At 37.3% G+C, this 21,482-nt stretch overlaps 1 protein-coding gene across 1 annotated transcript in view; it reads right to left on the bottom strand.

Moving 5' to 3' along the window:
* Positions 1-21,482, bottom strand: part of THSD7A (thrombospondin type 1 domain containing 7A) — a 219,964-nt gene that overhangs the window by 106,566 nt on the left and 91,916 nt on the right. Inside the window, exons 3-6 of the mRNA XM_068404754.1 lie at positions 10,123-10,371; positions 8,383-8,564; positions 6,518-6,586; positions 2,398-2,553 (exon numbers count right to left, since the gene is read on the bottom strand). Of these exons, the coding sequence (XP_068260855.1) occupies positions 2,398-2,553; positions 6,518-6,586; positions 8,383-8,564; positions 10,123-10,371 (656 nt within the window). The remainder of the gene's footprint in view (positions 1-2,397; positions 2,554-6,517; positions 6,587-8,382; positions 8,565-10,122; positions 10,372-21,482) is intronic.

Raw genomic sequence — 21,482 nt, 5'->3', positions numbered from 1 at the left:
ATGCAAAGTTAAGAGATTTTTATCTATCTATACTTAAGTGAACAGTTCTGTTTCTCTTCTGTGTAAAAGATACCACAGACAGCACAATACTCTGTATAAGAACTCATTAAAGAAGGAAGAGAGGTAAAATTTAACAAGAGCATCAGAAGTTTTGAGCTTATTCAGTAAGCTTGGCCTTAAACCCCTGTTTATCCTAGTCATACACATTCCAGGAGGGAGACAGGAGTCGTTTCCTCTGCATCACTCTTGCCAGATCCATCTCATCTAACAAATCTTGACTAGATTGCTGGGTTGCCATTTCTCAAATATATTGCTTATTTTCTTCTCGGATATGTTCTAACAGGGATGGATTATCAAGTGAAATCACCTTATAAACATCCCCCCACCTCAAAAAAAAAAAAAGACTACATTGCCAGAAAAAGCAAAGCACAGAAATAAACTCAAGAAGTCCTATGAACAAATTTTCAGTAATTAACATCACAATATTCCTTTGCAAGCATTTACAAATTTCCTTAAGACTACCTAAGCTCATTTTGGATCAGAGAAACTGATGGGCCTTTATACAGTGTATCATCTGCCAAGTCAATGTTAGCCTCTAAAAGCAACCTTCTCTCTCACTTTCAGGATGGCATGTTGAAAAAACCAGACTAAATCTACAGGCAGAACAACCTAATCAAACTGAATGGACTCATGAAATAGTTTCTCATGTAATAATTTTCTAGTTTCTGATATATCTGATCAGAATATTTTAACTTTGGCAAAGGTTTGTTTCTTTTCACATCTCTTCACAGTCTCCTTTGTTTTATCTCAATATTCAGGCAGGTTAGTAATACACAGATATTTTTTATAAAATATTACATATAACTCTCTAATTTCTACCAGGACACAAATGAAATAGAAGAGAGTTTTCAAACACATATGTGAAATAATTGATCCTTTGTTTGAAGACATGCCTCATTAAATTATAATAAATATTACTCTAAAAATACATTTCCATGCATCTTTAATTGTTTTTTTCTAAATTTAAGAGGTCAGCCAAATTATGTATAAATGGTTTACTGAGGCTGACACAAAAGGCTGATATAATTTCAAAAAATGAACCCCAGCATCTACTGCAACAAAGAAGGCAAACGATCCACAGTAAAGCGTCATTCCTGAAATACGTAGAGAGACTTGCTGCTAAAACTGGGAGTGCCTGTACAAGTTTTATATCATTCTCTCAGAAGAACTGTCAATGCAATTATAAAATAAAAGAATTTACACATAAGAGGAGAACATTGGCAGTTGAGAAAAGTTCCCTGCTCATGTCTGCAGGAATAACAACTTGCATAAAGTACATCCTAATACATTTCCATCAGGCAGGTGTCCAAATCAGTCTCACAAACCTAAACATTACCCCTGAAAATGTAGCAAATACTTCAGTGATGGAACAGCAAGAGAAATAACAGGTTACTTGACCGCTGTACTCAGAGGAGACTTGATCCAATGGGCTTATACACTGAACTGGTTTTTCCTTCTTGAATTGATCAAGGTTGGGCCACATTACTATGTGACAGCATTGTAAAACTTGCATTATTGCTGCACAGTTTGAAGTGTAGCTAGCAGTATACCATGAAGAAGCAGCTAAGCTAATGTGGTAATTACAGTTGCTTCTTCAAGTGGACGTATGTGGCTGCCCTTTCTTATGAGTGTTTTCAATCAAGGAACCAAGTCTGTATTCTCAGTTTTTGTCAGATAATCACATCGCAGCAATGACTAGGCCAGTTTTTCTTATTTATGGGCAGAAACCTGCAGTCTTCTTACATGAGGTCCTTGTCACTATATTCTTGCTTTCCTGTTTTGATGTCAGGCTACTGTAATCTGTTCTGCATAGGAATAAACTGTAAAACACATGAAAACTGAAACCAGCTCAAATGTCATAAGTAAAAGAGTGTCACTTACCAACAGCAAACGGTTCCAGCTCTTTGCCAGAGCATGCTTTACAGTCTACTGGTGAATTCTTAAGCTATCACTGAACCGTAAATCTTCGAGTCACTTGGACACTAGGCACCTCAAAGGCCGCTTCTGTCATCTTCTTGAGACAGTGCCAGAATTGTGATTTGAACACGTATACTAGCTGTATCTCTTTCGTTTTGAAAGGAAGTTTTAAAACTGGAATTGACCTGCAATTACCCAAATTTACCTCGAGAGGCTAGGAAACAGACTACATTTTTGCCAGCTTTGGTAGAGCAGTAATGCTAAATACAGTCCTAATTCAATGACCTTTTTTGATGCTCAGAGGCACTGGATACACCCTTCTTGGTGCAAAATTTAGTATGCTTGCATAGCCAGAGGTGCCTAGTGACTTAGGGATATGAAATAATCACCATTAAAAGACTACACTGAATTTTTACATACCCTTCTTGGCCTGAGGGTCATCACAGCTTTCATAGGTACATGGTCCCCAGGCTGACCATGCCGAGGTCTCACACTCTGTAGGACAGGGGATATGGCACAGCTGGGAGGTGCTGGGAAGATGTCCCGTACACAGCCTACGATCCACTGGCCTCGAGGCTGTCAAAACAAAGTCAACACATTTCTCACATGTCACCAGTCACAACCCTCAGCTCTAAGTGGACAAAACCATCCTTCATTCAGAAACGCTGCTATCATCATTTTAATCTGATGAAGTGATGGTAAAATGCCTGTCTTGGAAAAATGAAACAGAAGTCAGTTTGCTCTCTGCATGAACAGAGCCAAATCCTATTACGGGGAGTCAGGAAGACTGTAGATATTGCAGCACCCTCTTCGACCTAGTCCTTTCACTGAACGGATAGATTATGTTACTACAACAGTTCACAGTGCACTCTGTGTAAATCAATGTCCTGCTATCTTATTGAGTATGTCTTCACTTAAGAAACTGAACAAAAAGCTGTATAAACCTCTTTGCTCTTATATGATACTCTAACTTCAAAAGCATGGTTACTTAATATTTAGAAGATTATTTTTAAGCTATAACCTGAAACACAGTTAAAATTATGACAAAATTTTGTTTTTTCTTTTACTCTAAAGACCTTCAAGTGCACTTTCAGCAATAAGATTTGTGCATTAGCAGCTTTAGTTCAAGAAAGGCTTTGTTTTGGATACATATATGGTTTGCATATAATATGAATATATATATACATAATGTATTTAAAATAATTAAAACTCTGCACAAGACAATTGATTTTTTTCATTAAAGTATTATTAATTTATAAAGACACTTTTGAAGGCAGATTCTTCTGTTCTTTAAAGACCAATAAGTCCTGCAACAGGCCAAAATCACTTTTCTCCTTCCATACTTTCCCCTTTTGAATTCTCGGTTTACACAAATAATAGGACAACTCTGTAAGGTGCCGAAGTAAGGCACAGAACTCTAAAAGAAACTGTACCATTTCATTACAAGCAAGATTTTAATTCTCTTTCATAATATAGGACTTGACAAAATATTAAACTAAGCAGAGAATATCTGCTAGAAGGCAAAGTGAAGTCTGCCATATTCATTCACTTTGGTTGATTGAAGAAACATGCAATTCCTTAACTTAAAACACGCTCATCTTACTCTCTCAGCATTTTTTCACAGGAAAGTTACCTCATTAATTTTCTGCTACAACTACAAATAGTCTCTTTTGATAGAAAAAACTCTCTGATGAAACATTCTGAAATAAGTTTGGAATATGACAAAATATCCTCCTGAAAGAAGAGATCAATAACCACAGATATAATACTAAAGTAAACATCAGGTTGTTAAAGTATGGTCTCATATGTAATATGTGTGTCTCTTTCCATTCAGATTTTCTAAGTAGATGATTTTTCCAGTTGCAGAAAAAACATTCAACTCATTTTTTAAGGGGAAAAGGGAATGAAAAATCATCACCCTATTCTGGTTTCCCATTTTGCCTCTTTGGCAAAGTTTTACACTGTGTTACTCTACATAATGAAGGCACGAAGATGGCAGATAGTCATTCAACATTACTGCCTCCAGCTCACCAATCTCTTAACACAAAATAATACATGAACAAATATTCCAACATTTGCATAATGCTATGTTGGAATTACATTTTATGACAGAACGTTGAATTTTACAGTGTTTGACATGCGCACCTAACGTGCATGATAATCAACATACTATGCATATCTTGTGTAGAACATGGATATAAATAAACATAATTTGTCCATAATTGAATTTGTATTGAATAGTTTCTAATAAAAAAAAAAGAAAAACAGCAAGTAATTGCTAACCGTACTTTTTAAACCTTGATTTAATCGGAGAATTGACCAAGTGAGACAGTCGAAATTAAGGGTCAATTACGCCCCTGAGACGCAGCCTTGCATCAGGGATCACGGAAAGTGTTCTGGGGAATGCCTTGCTTTATCTCCAGCCTGCATCAGGGTAAAGCACTTACTATCACACTAGTTCATGGGATGTTTCTCAGAAAAATAACAAAGACTTTTCATCAGGAAGCTTTAAAGAGCAGATTTTCATATCACAGATGTTCCATATGTCAACCAGATTTTTTTGAGTCTGCCAACAGAAGGTACTACTGTGCTATTGTTGCAATCCATTTGGCTTCAAGCTAAAATTATGATGGTCCTGAACTTTTAAAACATGAGGAATTGTGACTGTGTTTGGCTTTAAAGAGGCTGACTTAAGCAACAGGAATGCTATTTCAATTTTTTTGGAGATAACTGTCCAGTAAGAATTCTAGACCTTGCCAGCAAGCATTGTTAAATAAACTTATAATGAAAATACCTACTGAAAATATCTGCTTTTTCCATCACTCATTAGGGTGGAGGGGAAGAAATAAGTGCTTTGGGGACAAGTAAGGGGTATCAATAAATCTCTCAATGTGTCAAAATGTTTTTGAAATGTTGTTCTTTGAACATGAGTGATGTACAAATGGCTGCTACCAGAACTGTTATATATTGCTTTTAAAACAAAAGAATTCAACAGTAGGACATACAAGTTATATTCTAGATTATTAAAAAATGTTTTCATCATTGAGGACTCAGGGTGAATTTTACCCAGGATTACTCATAATTCTTTCTTTGAGATGACAGGAAATTAAGAAAACTTTGCCTTGCCGGGGTATCTTATGAACATCTCACTTCCATTAATTTAGCTGGATTTCTGCCAGCATCAAAAAAGTATAAATGAGCTCAGCTTTTGCTACTTATTGTTTAGCAAAGATGCTTTGAGAGAAGATGATGCTGGATGCAGAAATTTACAGTTTAAATCCTTATCTTAGCTCTGTCCTTTCATAATCTCTTGTGGCAGCATTAAAGATTGTTCTTTATTCCCTGGCAGTGATGCTGAATGCTGATTAGACTGCGTATAATATTGCAAGCTCTGTGTGGAATTTGACCAAATTTGGGGCCAAAAAATTGAAAGAAAAGAGAATGTATTTTGATAATCTCTCTTTCTACTTCAGTGTAACTAAAAAATTAGACTCAGTTTTGAATGAATTTCAGGTTTGAGGTAGTGACCTAAAAAATAAAATGAGATTCAATCACCCTGTTCTCAAATCATCTACTGTATTAGGAAATTTTAGCCGAATATATTTCATCCCCTTGTAAAGCACCTCTTGGAATAACTGCATTTTAAAAAGAACAGAAAAGAAAAAACACAGTTCTGTTCTTAAGTATTTGCTACTTTTATCGAGATCTCAACCTCCCCATTCTTCCCCAGGAACCATCAACAGACCAGTGCCCAGTAACGACCAGGCTGGCAAAGAGGTTGAATTTTCTTCTGGTCATTTGTTGCACTGGTTTCACAGCTAATAAGTTTATGCTCATAAAAGAACTTTCCTCCCATCCTCATTCTGTATCAAGAGTTTTAAAGGTACTTGGAAACAGATGACACAATCTACCTTACAGGCTTACTGTGAGAGAAACTTCATGACTAACAGGTTAAATAGGTGAATAGAGATGAAACAATTTAAGTCAGTGGCATTAAATGGCAGAATGACAGCGGCCTCCAGGAATGTTTATTGTCAGCTGCCTAGTTACTACACCCAACACTGCCGCTTCTTCCTCAGGTCTAAATTTATGAATTCCGATAGGAGACAATACAGATCTGAATGCTGTGAGGGATTCTGGTTCAGCTAAGTATTATCCAAATTCTTACTGGACCCCTAAATCAGTGATTTAAATCTACAAAAGGGACTGGAAATAGCAGCTGTGATGAATGCAACAAAGCAATTCCCAGTGCTCAGAACTGAGAGGAAAATCTGTTACTTGATGAAACGGTTCAGGAGTGGGAGCAGGGAACTGTCCTGGCATCCTACCTGGCTCATGAACTTAATTAGTTTGAGTTCAGGCCTGTCACTTTCAAATTGACCTTGAACTTTCTGAGAATGCACAAATCCGTTAAACTATTTCAGAGCTATATAAACATATTAATTATACACATACAGCCAACGTAGTTCCCCCAAAAGGGACGTTGCCTCCTTTGCACGCTTTGGTTGAAAGGCCAGGTCAGAGGCCTTAATTTACCTACCTGTTATTTCAAAAGTGATCGATAGCAGAGGTGCAGCACTAGCCTTCGACTTGCTCTGTGACTGACTTTCTGAAATAACAGGGAAACGCCACCATGAGTATATGAGAATGGAGGTCTTCAAAGCAGCCTTACCGAGACAGCATTCACTACTTCAACAGAAAACTGCACTGAAATAAAGGTGTTTCTCCATGGCTAAACCTGCTAGGTATCACTCCCAGCTTTCTCTCATCCTCAAATTACTCCTAGTTTCAATGGTATCATTTTTAGAGGCACTGATTTGCTTGTTCCTAGGAGGGCCTGGAGAGCAGCCCTTGCCCACACTGAATCCAAGGTGGGAGGGGGTAGAGAGAGGGAAGATGAGTGGAGAAGCAGCTCTTCTTAAAATCTGTCCCTTAATATGGAAGCAGCCCAGAGCTGCTTTTTTAAACTAAGACCCACTTCACCCCTAGTTTGAGCTCTTGAAAAATTGTTCTCATGTTTATGCATCCAAAGACTAGTTACATTTTAATCAGCTTTCCGGGGCCTGTGGAGATTACCTCCTGATGGGTTCCACGTATTCCTGTCACACTCTGATAAGGGCAGATTTCACACCCGCCTAAGCCAGCGAGACTTCACAGCCTACCAAAATCCTAATCATCATTCTGAAGAGTAAGCTGCCACTGATTTTATTGTTATCTCTCCTTAGCTGGGAGGTTTTACTCCTTTACTGTAAGGCAGGGGCATCTAAACTTTTTTCGGCAGAAGCGATTTACTAAGAGCCCTTGGGCGGAAGCTGATTTGCATTAAATGAAGCAACTTGAAAGCTTCTTCTTCAATACAGATGTGGGGCCTAAGGAGCACACAAGTCACACCCTACTGATCCAAGCAGTCACACTGCAATGGATGTTGGTATTAATATTCCCCACAAAGTCTACCACTACGGCAAGTTTGAGAGTAGCTTTAACCCAGAGCAGAAAGCTCACTAGCCTGCAGTTTGGTCAGCTCTGGTCTAAATGCTGTATTACACATGACATGTAAAATGATGTTTCTTTTCCTGGAGTATGAGGCTGTATTTGTTTATTTATTTATTAATAATAATGTGTCTTCATATCAAATAGCTACAGAAGAGGATAAAATTTAATTAACTTGCTAAATGCATTTAGCTTAATTACTAATTTCTAAATCTATATGTATGCAGAAGCAGAAGTAACATAAAATACTCAAACGTTGTTCTTCAGCACATATTACACTAAACGAATTAAAGATTTTGTCTCCTAAGCTATTCTCTCTTTTCTTAAGAAGCTGTACAGCCTGTAACTGTGACAAGGAATAATCTCTTCTCTTTTTCCATTCAGGAAACAAACTCACGAAATTATATTGGCTTGAAGTCCTCAAAGCAACTTAAGAACTTGACCAAATCAAGAAAAGAAAAAAAAAAAAATCAATTCCCCGAGTATGAAATGCAGTAATATTTTTACACATTTCTATATTGAGTTTATATGCCAGAACTGACATATTCTATCTGCACATCAAACCACACAGGTTCATCACTCAGCTCAAGGACAGACAGGAAATCTACACTATATGAAGGAACTGCATCTAGGATTTCTGACCCATCTTCCCAAGCTCTTCTTATTCAATATTTTTCAGTAAATATTAAGAAAAAGTAATTTGTAGCTTGAAACCAATATTTGCAGAATAGAGAATGAAATCTCTGCTGCTGCAATTAAGTATTTTCATCTGAACTAGATTTTTTTAAGTATGAATAACAGTAACCTGCAAGGTAAGGTGGCACTCATGACAGAAGACAATGGCTGTCAAGGAGCTCTGGAATGCTGAAGTGCTCCAATTTCACACTAATTCTGTTGTAAGTGAATAAAATTTACCTTCTTTTTCCTTGAGGTTATTTAAATAGGAGAGGAGATTTTCATTAGCTTGCACGCAGTACGTTTCCCGGGTTTGAATGCCACCTCCACACAGTGCTGTCTGATTTCCTCGCCTCTTGTCCTGTTGGTTAAGGAGAGGATCGACACGGCATTCTGTCCACTCTGTGGTCCGCCAGCTGTACCTGGATCAAATTTGGTTAATTGTGTCTTTAGAAATCATGAAGCCATTTTACACAGTATTAAGTTATACAAGCTGAAACACCTTAATAGCTTTATTAATTTTCTAAAAGGCCTGAGCCCCACAATTTCTTGTATGCAGAGGTGCGTTAAGTCTGATATTGGAAACATTTCCTCTATTATTTCACTTTCGAAATCATTACTTTTTAGGAAGATCTTTTCTGTTCAATTCCTGAAACATACTGCACATATAAATATTTTATTGGAGGGAAGAAAAACTTGATATACAGAGACATACAGCCTATGTTCAGATAAGCTAACTTTAATGACTGTGACTCTTGGCATTTGTTTAGAGATTTATATATGAACCAAAGCCAAAATATCAAAGTAACGTGCACGCTGAGAAACATAAGAGCCAGAGGAGGAGAGGGGAAAAAACCCACAATAACACAGCCCCCAAAAAACAAACCTAAAAGCCTCTTGGTTGTATTTGCTAGGAGAGAGAGAAGTTTTTCCTGAATATCAAGGTAAAACTATAACTGTATTTTTTTATTATTACTTCAGAAAAACGTTACAGTAAGTTCCTTTTTCACCACCAAGAGGAAGATGGCTCTGCAGTACTGAAGCATCCCTGCTGTGTACTGATGAATGAAAAGAAACTGTGAGTTTTCTAATCAGTGAATGGACAGGAAAGTTCTGTGACTCCCAGTTAAAACCAAAATCAGGATTAGAAACTGCAGGAAATGCCACAGAACTCTCTACCCAACAAGTACTTTAAGGCTAAAACAAGCTAACTGCTTCCTAATGTGGCTGGAGATGGGGAAAGATGACCTTTTAACTCTTAAATGAAAAATATGTACCCCAGTCAAAGATGCTTAACATCAAATGACATTTCCCCAGACCCTCTTCTCAGTCTGATAAAGAAAAAGCACAGTTGGCACTTCAATATTAATCTCGATTAGTTGATAATGATTACAGCAATCTCTTGAATCGTAAAGAGCTTGCTGTCGTTTCTCCTAAACAGTAAACAGGGTTAATTTATTTACTGTCACTGTTAGCCTCTTCCACTTTCCATTTGGGGCCCAGTCCTGCCTTTGTTGTGCTGAATACGAGTTTCACTAAAAAAGTCTGGTTGCTAAACAGATGTTTGTTGCCTCTTTCCTATGTTCAGCATTTTGTCTGCAAACAGACAAGTACTTCAGAAAACAATGATTCTGGTAGAAATGTTATGTAGAAAAAAGATCACAGACAAATTAATACAGTTTATTATGGTCTTGACTGTGCCTGCATATGCACAAATGTTTTCTTTTAGAAGTTAACACTAATGAAAAAAAACTGTATTTGTTATTTTTCCTGTATTTAGAGGAGGAAGTGATTTCACTATAATAGCAGCTATTTGCAGACTTCAGGCTTTTAAGAAGAGCACTGAATAAACAAAAGATTAAAAAAAATAAAACCTGTTATTTCTTTAATAACACTTTGATTGATAATCCATTGCCAGCCCTGTATGCTTAACCGAAATTCTTACTTTTGGTATAGGAGAACTGAAATGAACCAACTTACGTAATGCACGGTGCCACACCGTCGCCTTGAGAAATGCACTGCTCTGTTTCTTCTAATTGCGGGCATTCGCTTTCACTGCCGATAGGGAGCTGTTTAATGGTCCGTGATCTTGTACGATTCCCTTTAGGGGTTGTCATGTCAAAGCAGGTTTTGGAGCAGGGGGTCCATTCTGACCACTCTGACACCTGGCACTCCTTCGTGATCACACAGGACTGGAACGTAATGGGTAACTTGTCTTGCTTGCAAAAGCTGTAATAAGAGCAAATAAATAATTTTTTCACTGTTTATTTTTCATTTTTAGGTATACTAAATTATTTTTGTTGGAAGGAAAAGGAAGTGAAGGATAAATAACAGAGATGGCTACACAATGTTTTTGAAGAGAACCAAGTGCTCAATGTCATCTTCTCCTGATTTCCAGACTATAAATTGTTTAAAAATGCAATGTCAAATATTTTGAATACTTGGTCACTTATTATTTGCTTTGTTAACAGCTGGTTTGTTGCCACAGTGATGACTCATGATCTAAAAGGGGAACGATCTCTCTCTTAAAATAGAGCCTTCCCTGCTAGAGTGAAACCATAGCCTTAAATTCCTGTTCCTCATGAAGGCTGTCATTTCATTTCCATTCTCCATCTGATTGCTTCATTCGCATATTACATAGGTTGTCAGCAAGATTTTCTTCTTCTAAATGCCTCTGTCTTTTTAATGTTATGTTCTAATAAGAAACTAACTTATTTCTACTTTAAACTTGATTCACAATAGGAAAATGAGCAATAGAGAAGCTAAACTACAATTAAAGTGATCATAACTTTAACACATTAATTATAATTACAACAGAAATATATTTATCCTGTCTGTTTTGGAATAAAATTCTGACTTCTGAAGTAGTTAAACAGGCAGGGATTATCTGCACTGAAGTTGGCACAATGAAATGCTATGTTCGGTACCTGTCCTATGAACAACACTAGAAAGGCTCATTTTTTTACTTTTAATAGAATAGAAAATAATACAGAAAAATGAATATTTACAACAATGTTATTGCTATACAAAACTTTGCCATACCCATACATCCAATATCGTGTTGAACTGCTGTTAACAAAATTTTGTAATACTAGAACTAGGGATACTTGGATAAGACTAATAGGAGATTTGAAAACATGATAAATGAAAGTACTTCTATACACAAGGGGCAAAGCAATTCTACATCTTGCTAACAGAAAATCCTGGCTGTGGAGATAGACAGTGCCATAAGGTTCAGAAAGAGGTTGGATGAATTTGTGGACAATATGTCTATATATGGATACTAAAATGACTAGGCAAATGATACACTTGCCACCATCCCTAATACATTGACTTTAGATACTGGAGGAATACAAAGGGAATGGACTGCAAAAGGCAGCCAGGGCTCATATGTTTAGTCTTTAAATAGCATCTCCCTTTATCACTGCTGGAGACAATGGGGTGGAGACACTGCTGGGCTTAACAGACCATAGGGGATTACTCAGTAGGGGATTTCTTATGTTCTTATTATGTGAAAGGAGTGTGTGGGGGGAAACCCTAGCATATGATAGACACCATTTATTCTGCTTAAGGATAGAAACTACACCCTGTTTGGAGTGAAAGACAGCCAAAGCTTTTCACAAAACTGGTTTTCAATAATGGACGGTTTTCACCTTCATCTAGCCCCATCTGGCATAGGACTACAGTACTGTTGAATTCAATACAGCAGTTTCTGTACCTTTGACAAAACATATAGACTTATTTATCCCACAAAGACACACATTTTAATGACTGGAGAAAAGATCTATTCCTAATGGATTCTAACATGGACAGTATGTGCAAATCCTTCTGGAGAACAGACGACATATCATCACTTCCCACATTCCTTTCCAATGTGACTCCTCTGAGAGCAGACAAAAATTCTTCACTCATATTGTGATTGGGGCTGAGTTTAATTATAGACACATATTACCAGGGAACATGCACAAAATTGCCACCACAAAGTAGCTTTGGTGTGAAGGGAAGACATCAATTAATGATGTGTAATACTCCATGGGCTCTGCATCTGCTTCAAAACTTATTGGGGAGAAGTGTTACATGAGAAAGACTAATATTCATTCTCAGTCGTTCTACTAAATAAATAAATAAATATTCTTTCTTCGCTGAAGCTACCTTCAACCTGCCTGTATCCCCTAACTGTCACGAACCCTAAAGGCGGCCCTGTCTCTGACTGGCCACGGTTCCTACACAGCTTCATGCAGAGATTGTTTACTTCCCTGATAAAGGAAACCTCCACCGTAACACAAAGGGTTCAAGATCTTTATGATGATTGATGCATAGGAGAAATGAGACTTTGAGCTGCAATCGAGCTCAAAACTAATGCACTTAATAGTTTTTAATAAATAATATTATGAGCGATTTAAATTCAAAAGGAATTTTTATCACAGATTTTCTGAACAAAGTGTTAAAAATGACAAAATTGAGCCAGTGTACTCAGCGTACTGAGAAAAAAAAAAATGTTTTCCCATAACCATAATTGAAAAAAAACTTTTTAACAGAAAGTTGTCAATCAACTCCACTTAAACTTAAAGCCAGCCCTGAAAACTAATGATATTAGTTTTTAAAGGATATAGTCACTTCCTGAAAGATCACTATAGGTCTCAAGCACTTTTCAGATTCCAAGTGCTACTAGATCATTAACAAAGAATTCAACATAGGCATTACTACAACTTTAGATAATAAATTTTCATTTCACAGATCCTTAATTGTAATATATGTATATATGCAAAAAGACCTGCTGAAGTTTCTTGCTTTTCAGTACCCCTGTAATCTTGAATGCCATGATGCTCAGGTCCCTCTGTGGATCATGATGAAAAATGTTTTTAAAAATTTAGACCTAGATTTGTTCACAGGACTCAACAGAAGTTATTTGGTCAGTGGCATTGATTCAGCAGGCTAGTACCTTCCACTTCATAATAATTTTATTTTTTATTAAAAGTGGTTGTTGATATAGCTTATATAATCACAATGGTCATTTTATCTTGTTTGTTATGAATTATTTCCATATGCGGGTATGAAGATAATTGCTTGGGAAGCTCAAAGAAAACTACATGAGTTGCATTAAAATGCTGTTATAAGTCAACAGAGCAGACTGGATACAAGAAGAGGTTGCACAGGGGTAACATGTAAAGTCTGCAGGAACTTGCTCTCAATCCAATGAATATATTCAAAGGACAGTGTCTTAAGTGCTGTCTTTTGGCGGGGAAGAGGGCATTATACAATTTGAAGTAAGGCTGTGGTTTGAGAAAGTACCATTTCAGACAAAAGATAAATATAGTGGTGAACTAAAGCTTAATGTATATAAGCATGTAGATGACATAGTGGAATGAGAGGCAATTCCAAGAAAAACAAAACATCACAGGGGATGAATGAGTCCTATTGCTATTAAGCCAACATCCTGACCTCAAAGACTTAGATTAGATAAATGAACTAGAGAAAAAGGCAGTGCTGATTCAAAGGACAAAATACAGAACATAATTGCTGCTAAACCTCTTTTGGAGATGTGTGGGTAGGAATTTGTGTCTACTCACGTTCCGTAGCCTCATTTTTACTCTTTACAGCAATAAATAAAAACTAAATATTGCTTTGGATAGGAAGGGTCCCCCTGGGGATTTCAAAGTAATTTATGGGATAATTAAGGGTATGGGCACACAAATAGAGAATGAGGCTTGAGGCATAAGCCTGGAGCAAATTGGACCATAGTACCTGTGTACAAATGAGCAAGCTGTGCAGTTGAAAGTAGTCTCTTCACTGGACGATAAGCTTTAAAATGTGTGATAAAATTAGATTAGTCAAGAGGTAAAAGAATTCTTTCTGAGGTATCCTAAATTTCTATTAGAGAGTGAATCATGCATTTACAATTTTTAAAAATCAGGACAACTTGATTTTTTATGTCAATGACCTGTTTGAGTGTTTGTAATCTCAGCCTCAAAATTTATCTTTTAAGTTGTGCAGAAAAGTCATGGAAGAGACTATTGGAATTTCCTCCTCAACTAGGAAAAAAAAAAAATCTTTCTTTTTTCTTTTTATTTTTTCCAATAGATAAAGCCATGCATACTGCATGCATAAAGCCAAATGCATGGTAATGCATGACCATAGGACTGATCTCTAAATTTATGCAGAATGAATAGGAAAATAAACAGGTTTTAAGCAAGGCTGTAGGACTCATTTTGCTCCATGAGCTATACATAACTTACTTGTACAACTAAGAGATTTTCTACTTTTGCGGGTGGTTCCTCCATATCATATTGGACTGATAACTAGAAAGAAAAGTTAATGAGAAAAGATGAACAGCAGCATGAGAATGGCTGAGTGGTTCTAACTAATAATCCATGCAGTCTGATACCTGCCTTGGCAGCAGCAAAAGGAGGGCAAAAATGGAAAGACAGCAAATACTTGGTCACACGTTCCCAACATACTGTCCCATTTTCCAGCAAACTGTGGCTTAAAGACTTCCTGAACACAAGTTGTACCTTTGCACTGAAGAGCCCTTTATAAAGTTTTCCTCCATAAATTAGTGTAAATGCTTTCTGAACCCAGATAAGATTTTGGCATCTACATCATCTTGGAAACAATGAATTGCACATCTATTTTACTCACCGATAACTGTGGATAGCTATTTTTGCTTTAAAACTGCTCTGTTATTTTCATTTTCTGGCTTTAGACCTTGCATAACCACATTCTTTTCACTTTCTCTATAGCATCTGTGAGCTTAGAGACTTCTATGAGCTCTCTCCTCGACTATTTCTTTGTTAGGTCCAAGAGCTCTCTTTGCTTACTCTCATTTTATTTGAGCACAGTTGTATTCTGCAATCACAGGTCCTTTCTACTGCATGTGCAACTTTGAGATGTAAAACTCGCCTGGATTTGAGGGCTGTCCAAGATTCATTCTGAGGATGCTCCCAAAATATCTGCACATTAGTATACCTGGACAATCTATAAGTTAATGGAAATATGAGTCCACACATTCAATGTATTAAGGAGACATCATTCTGAAGATCAGTTTGGTACTCTCCTCATGTCCAAATGTAACAGAGCTCCAATGTGGAGTCTGCAATTTAAATCTAAAATTGTACAGTGGAGAACATGTCCTTTACAATAAATTCAATTCATTCACCCAGTGCTGATATTTAACAAGAACTGCTGTTTATTGTTTTTACCTGTAATGTAAAGTAATAGAGCCCAATCAACAAGGTTAATGCAAGCAAAATAATCTCTTTAATAAGTTTTGTCTACACCATTTTGCCATGTTTTCTCTATTCCTTTCTCTATTCCTTCACCATTATAAACATTCAGCTCTGAGTTTCTTTAATGACATTTTCACAGCTATTATTCCTTATTTTCCTTCACTGTGTACATTCTCCTGGAATACTGATATATTTATTTTTTCTCTAGCTGATTTCCCATTTGATTACATACAGAGATTTCCATTGTTCTGAAATGACTAACATTGCTGTGGCTCAGGAGGGAGACTGATGCCAACATAAACTTTTGGCACTCACAGGAAACAAAAGCCATGGGTTAGAGCTGGACTGAAAAGGACCTAAGTGGAATTTTACCCGTAAAATGAAAACTGTGATCTTTCAAGCCTGGATCAGTATTTGATGTGGTAGTGGATTATGTCCACGGGCTCTTTGCTCCTGTGGCTCTAAAGTTCCCTATAGGTGCACCTATAGGTCTGCCCAGGCTGCTCCAGCCCTGGCATGGCTGACCTACCCTCAGCCCCAGTGTGGAAAGCAGACACTCCTGTATCTTAGCATCCTCAGGAGAGCTCAGCATAGCAGGTGTTATCAAGAGACACCCAACAGACACCTACAGTCAGACAGCATAAAAAAAAACTAGGAAAATAGGGTATTCTTCCTCTCCTTGCCTCTCACATGCTATATAGTATCACAGGGATTAGGTAACACATGCCCTTGGTGATCAGGGGGGGCCGTGGGGTCAGAACCCACTCTATCGGCACCTTTGGGGAAGGAACTTTCTCTATCATTCTTCTTGAAGAAGGCTACTCCATTTTTAGCAAAAAATACAAGCTCTGCTTGTATTCCAAAGCAAAACCCCAACAACATAATTATATAATTATGTTTTGAACACCCAAAATTGAATGAACGAATTAAAAACTCAGGAGGACTGAAGAAGACATAACCAAAAACTAGGCTAGCTGCCTGTGAGAAACCCATACTGAATATGATATGAGGAGGTTCAGCAGAAAAAGGAAGCTGCTTCTGAAGGTTTCAGATCAAAGCACAATCAACATGCTAAAGAAATCCAGAAATCTTTAACAGGTTTTTAAGTGTCTTCATCTAAATACTAAGGAAAAAAAAGCAAAGACTGTCTGGCAGATAAAAGAAAACACAGTGGTCTCCCTTGGAGCAGAATAATTTAACTATTTCCTGGCCTTCATGTCCTGCACACCATCAGGCATCTCCCACAACCAGCTGTATCATCAGGAACCATGAGAGTCTCTCTTGAATTCTTGCTGATCTCATGAGACATTACATCATTGAATACCATTAGCAAAACGGTTTTCAGTCTTTCCTACCGGCCACAAGATGAAAACTGTTGATATACAGACAAACAAACTTGTCTGCAGAAAGACTTGGAAGAGTGGCAACTTGCTTAAAGAACACCAAAACTAGATGTTAGTTTAGCACTCGAAAACCAACACACACACACACAAACAAACAGAAGGAGGCTTGTAAAGGCTGCATTTTTTGACTGAAGGGCAAACTAAAGTGAGAGGAAATTTTCAGCAAAGAATCAGAAAGTAAATTTGTGATTCAAAAAATAACAATTTAAAAACCCCACCAAAACAAACGACTAAGCTGGATGGACAAACAGCGTCCTTGCGAGACACCCTACAGCCGCAAATGAACATTGTTCCAACTCCCAAAGAATCTTTAAAACAATGAAGAAATTAAAGCAGGGATTTGAATACAAGCATATTTTACTTTTCTCAGTACAGAGAATCTCAGTAGATTGCTTAAAGTTTGCTTAAATCTCAGTAGATTGCTAAAAGAAATGGGAGACTGTAAGGACCACTTTCCAAAGACTGCATCTGCTTCTCCTAAATGTAACCTCATAGTGAAGGGGTAAAACATGTACCACACTGCTCATTATCATTGCATCCTAGAAAAGCTTAGGCTTACACTGCTGGGAAATCTCCCTCTCCCTGTGGGCAGTCCCATAGCCTAGATCCTCATGCACTCTAACAGAACTACCTCACAGATATAATCTGGTGGGGTCAGAAGGTCAAATCAACCTTTGAAATATATGTACCCATGTATGCAATTTTCTACAGCAACCTTGAATGATCAGTCAAGAGACCTGAGGAAATCCAGTAATATTCATGCTGAATATTAATCCTTCGTGTTATTTGGGACTAAATCGAGATCTTAATATTGCACGTGTAGGGTCTCCTTCTTGCTCTTTATCTGACCACCATGGAACCTTAAAAGACACTCTATATAAGTAACAGGGATTTTGGAGTTAACATACAAGGGCAAGAATCAAGCACAATGTCCCAGTGTGTTGCAACAAGCTGTTTATATTCTGTGCAGAGTTCTCCTCACAGTTCACACAGCCTGTTGGATGCAATAGCCTCTAAAGCAAAACAATCAAATGAACTCTATACCATTCTTGGATCACAGGTATAGCTGGATTTTGAAAGAGATTGTGATAAACTCTTTAGTATAAAGAAAAAAAATTATTTTCTCATAAATAAAATTAAATGAAAAAAAATTATGTTTAATGAGCAGGTACTAGACAGCAGAAATAGTAGAAAGGTGATTTAAATCCAGAGTTTAGATAACTCCCATGAGTTACTCTAAAGATATAAAATGTGATTTGTAAAGCCTAGTCATCCTCGGTAGTTGCAGTTTATGATTGGTACACACTTGTTTCTGTAAAGAAGTTAGTGAAAAATACAGTGCCTGTATTTTTTCCTAGTGGCAAATGTAATGAGTATCCCTCATGACATAGTCCTGATTCATTTTCCCTACAGCTGCACTGTTTAGTATTGGTCATATTGTACATTGTTCTGAGAAACTATTAGTGCCTCACAGTATAATGGGCTGTTACAATCACACAAACAATGAGGTCACTTTTATTCATTTACAATTCAAGTACTGTCCACCTAAGTGCTTTTCACAAAACTACTTTCCCATGATTCTTTCACAACTTTAATTAAATTCTGCCAACAAAGATGCACAGCCAAAATAGTTTTGAAAAAAAACAAAGCCACTCAAGCTTTCTACATTACAGAAGAAAAGAATACCAATATAAAGTTGGCCAAAATTTAGAAAAGTATTGCTTGATTTGTACTTATTTATTTAGGCATATTGAAGTCAATTAACATAAAAATTCTCTGTCAGTGAGGCAGAAAAGATGCATAGAAGTACAGTGTAGGAGAATCTTTGTTAAAGATCTCAGGGCCTAATTCCATTTACTACTGTTTATCTTAATCTCTTACTAAATTAAGGCTAGAAATTCAACATAACATTCATTCACAGAATTCATTCGTTCATTCATAGGATTTATGGCCACAAGAGATTATCAGAACATGTAGTTCAACTCTCATTATATTATAAGCTATTATATTTTGCTAAGGAAGACCTTTACATGTACTTGAATAAAAAATATATTCTAGAAAGGCATCCAATCTTGATGCTTTGCACAGAAATATATGAATGTCATACATCTAAATGACAGAACAACAGTTCACTATATGACAAGAGTTAAAATATGGTGGAGAAAGAAATGGTTCATTGCTGTTGTTTCAATTATTCAGCACGGTGTGTACGTTTCCATTTTAAATCTAGATTTTGGCATGGTATGTCAAAAGTATAGCAATACTGACAAGCCACTGTCAAAACAGCAGCCTCTGTAACATGATGGAGCAGGTACTTAGAATAGAAAGGAACACTCAGTGATTAATATTATGGATATCCACAGAAACTACTGTCTCCACCAAAATCACATTAAAAACCTACAGGATGCTTCTGACTTTCAGGTTCATGAAAATTCTAAAAACACAGTGGAAAATGGTAGGAAAGAAATATGTTTGCATCCTGTTTCTCTAATAATATTTTACATTTTTATTATCCCAATGCATCTGACAATTACCCTGCAGCTTTTAGTTATCAGGTTTTCCTTCAAAGATGACTTTTTTCTTCCCTGTTTTCCATTTGTTAACAGCATGTGCTCTAAGTGATTCCAAGTTAATTTATCAAGTTGACTGTATATAGCTCATTATCCAAGTATGTGATATTTACAGGTGTTCTGTTAGTGAACCACTTTTGGCTTCTAAGCCCTTAAAGTGCGATGAGTTTGGAGGCTTCCTCTACAAAAACAGCCGTAGAGCTGCCTTTCCACTAACATAAAAACCACCTGTAGACATGCACGCTTCCATCAGGTCCTCAATGAACAAGCTGAAGGTTGCTTATGCTCCTTCATCTCCACAACCTGTCCCTCACCTTCCTGCAGCCTGTCTCCTTGAAGCTACTCCACCTTAGCCACTGCCACCTTCATACACATCACCCTTTCTGCATGTTGCCTCATGGAGCAGCTCAGAGAAGTACAGAGAGTCCTTTAAGGCTATTTCTGAGCAAGGAATATATTACAGGGTCCATCAAATTGCGCTGCTGTATTATGGGTCTGAATCTCTCTTCTGTTTGCTCTCTGACAGCGTATACCTCAGGGTGACTTGCCTGCTTCTCCAAATCAATAGCATAAAGAAAGCAATAGGCTTATGTTGTATTTTTTTTATCCTCCTTCACACAGTCTATAGCGTAAAAGGAGAGTGAGAGTCCATAAAGTGGATGGAGGCATTTGTTGCTTAATTTGGAAGGTGAGCACTTGGATTAGGAGGTTTTGGGACCTAGAAAGACGAACAAAGTTAAAATGCCATCCTAGAGGAGCAGATTCTGTCTCTTTTTCTGCCAATACATTCTGAGTATCACTTGCTCATCAGCCTAAATACTCAGCTGGCAATTCTCTAATTCCTCAGTCCCTGGGTATCCAGCTTAAGACTTGTGGCCACTAGCGAATATAGTGGCTGTGCTTTAAGCAGATACAGGTCTATGTGAAGTAAGCTGAAAAATCAGGTATTATATACCTCAAACTGGATGCCCAAAATTAGCAAGATAATTCAATAATTTTGGCCCTACTGTCATCTCTCATGTCTCAACTATAATACTGGAAAAAATAAAAGCTCAAACTCTGCCTAACTTGAATGTTAGTGAAGTGCTGCAATGAGACCATTATGGGAACTTCCAAGAGAGTTTAATTCATTACAAGGTGTGGATATAGCTTGCTAGATATTACATGAATGCACAGAATCAGTGAGGAGGATGAAAAGAAATAACAAATAATTACTTTCTGAGAAGGACAGAGGTGAAACAAATTAAACATGATCATACAATCAAATGCATGAAGGGACTAAACCAATCTGCCCAGGAACTGGTCAGCATTTCTTCAATTTTGGGTGCTTTTCTTTTCCACCATTATGTTCCTCTGCTGTTATTGCATTAAGTTATTTCTCAACAAAGAAATAAAGGCCCTGAACATATCTAGAATTTTCCTGTTTCTTGAATTCTCACTTTGAGTCATCAATAACGTTCAGCTTCACAAACAGATCTCTGCCACAGAGGTGCTGCCAAGGGAATATTAACAAGTTCTGACGACTGCAGCCAAAGAGCTGGTGGGGACTGTTTCCCACTTGGTCTCTTCCATTTCTCCTCCCATTCAGACAGGAGTGTTTTGGTCCCAGCTTAAGCCAGATAAACAAGCCATATCCAAATGGTGGAGAAAGAGAAAGGAAATAGTGCAGAGATCCCTGGGATTTTTTTTTTTAAACAGGTGGTTGTATCCTGGCAGAACTGCATTAACTCCAGCCCCCTTCGCAGCCTTTTGAGCTAAGCAATTCTTAACAGTTGCAGGCTGTCCCCATGCCTGTGGACCAGCTGCTACAGGGGAACTCAATGTGCTTTGTCAGTGAATTTCAAAATCTTTGCTGAAGTGCAGAAACATACAGGACAAGGAGATACTCTAGTTCTGTTCCATGTTCTTACAGTTATAAAAGTCTGTGCTCATAACACGCTCCAGTCCTTCCAAATATCAAATTCTTTCCCCAGTCCAGTGGGCTCTCAACAAAGCATCTCAGTAAAATGGCTGGATGAATTAAACACTGCTAAAACAAAATATTTTTTCTTAGACTTGTACAAAACCAGCCAAAACATTTTTGCTAAACTTTCCCCCAAAAGCCTGCTCAGGAACACAATTATGAGGAAATGTTTGAAACC

The sequence above is a fragment of the Nyctibius grandis genome, chromosome 7, assembly GCF_013368605.1.
Source record: "Nyctibius grandis isolate bNycGra1 chromosome 7, bNycGra1.pri, whole genome shotgun sequence".
Classification (NCBI taxonomy): Eukaryota; Metazoa; Chordata; class Aves; order Nyctibiiformes; family Nyctibiidae; genus Nyctibius; species Nyctibius grandis.
This window is presented reverse-complemented; position numbering and strand designations above follow the sequence as displayed.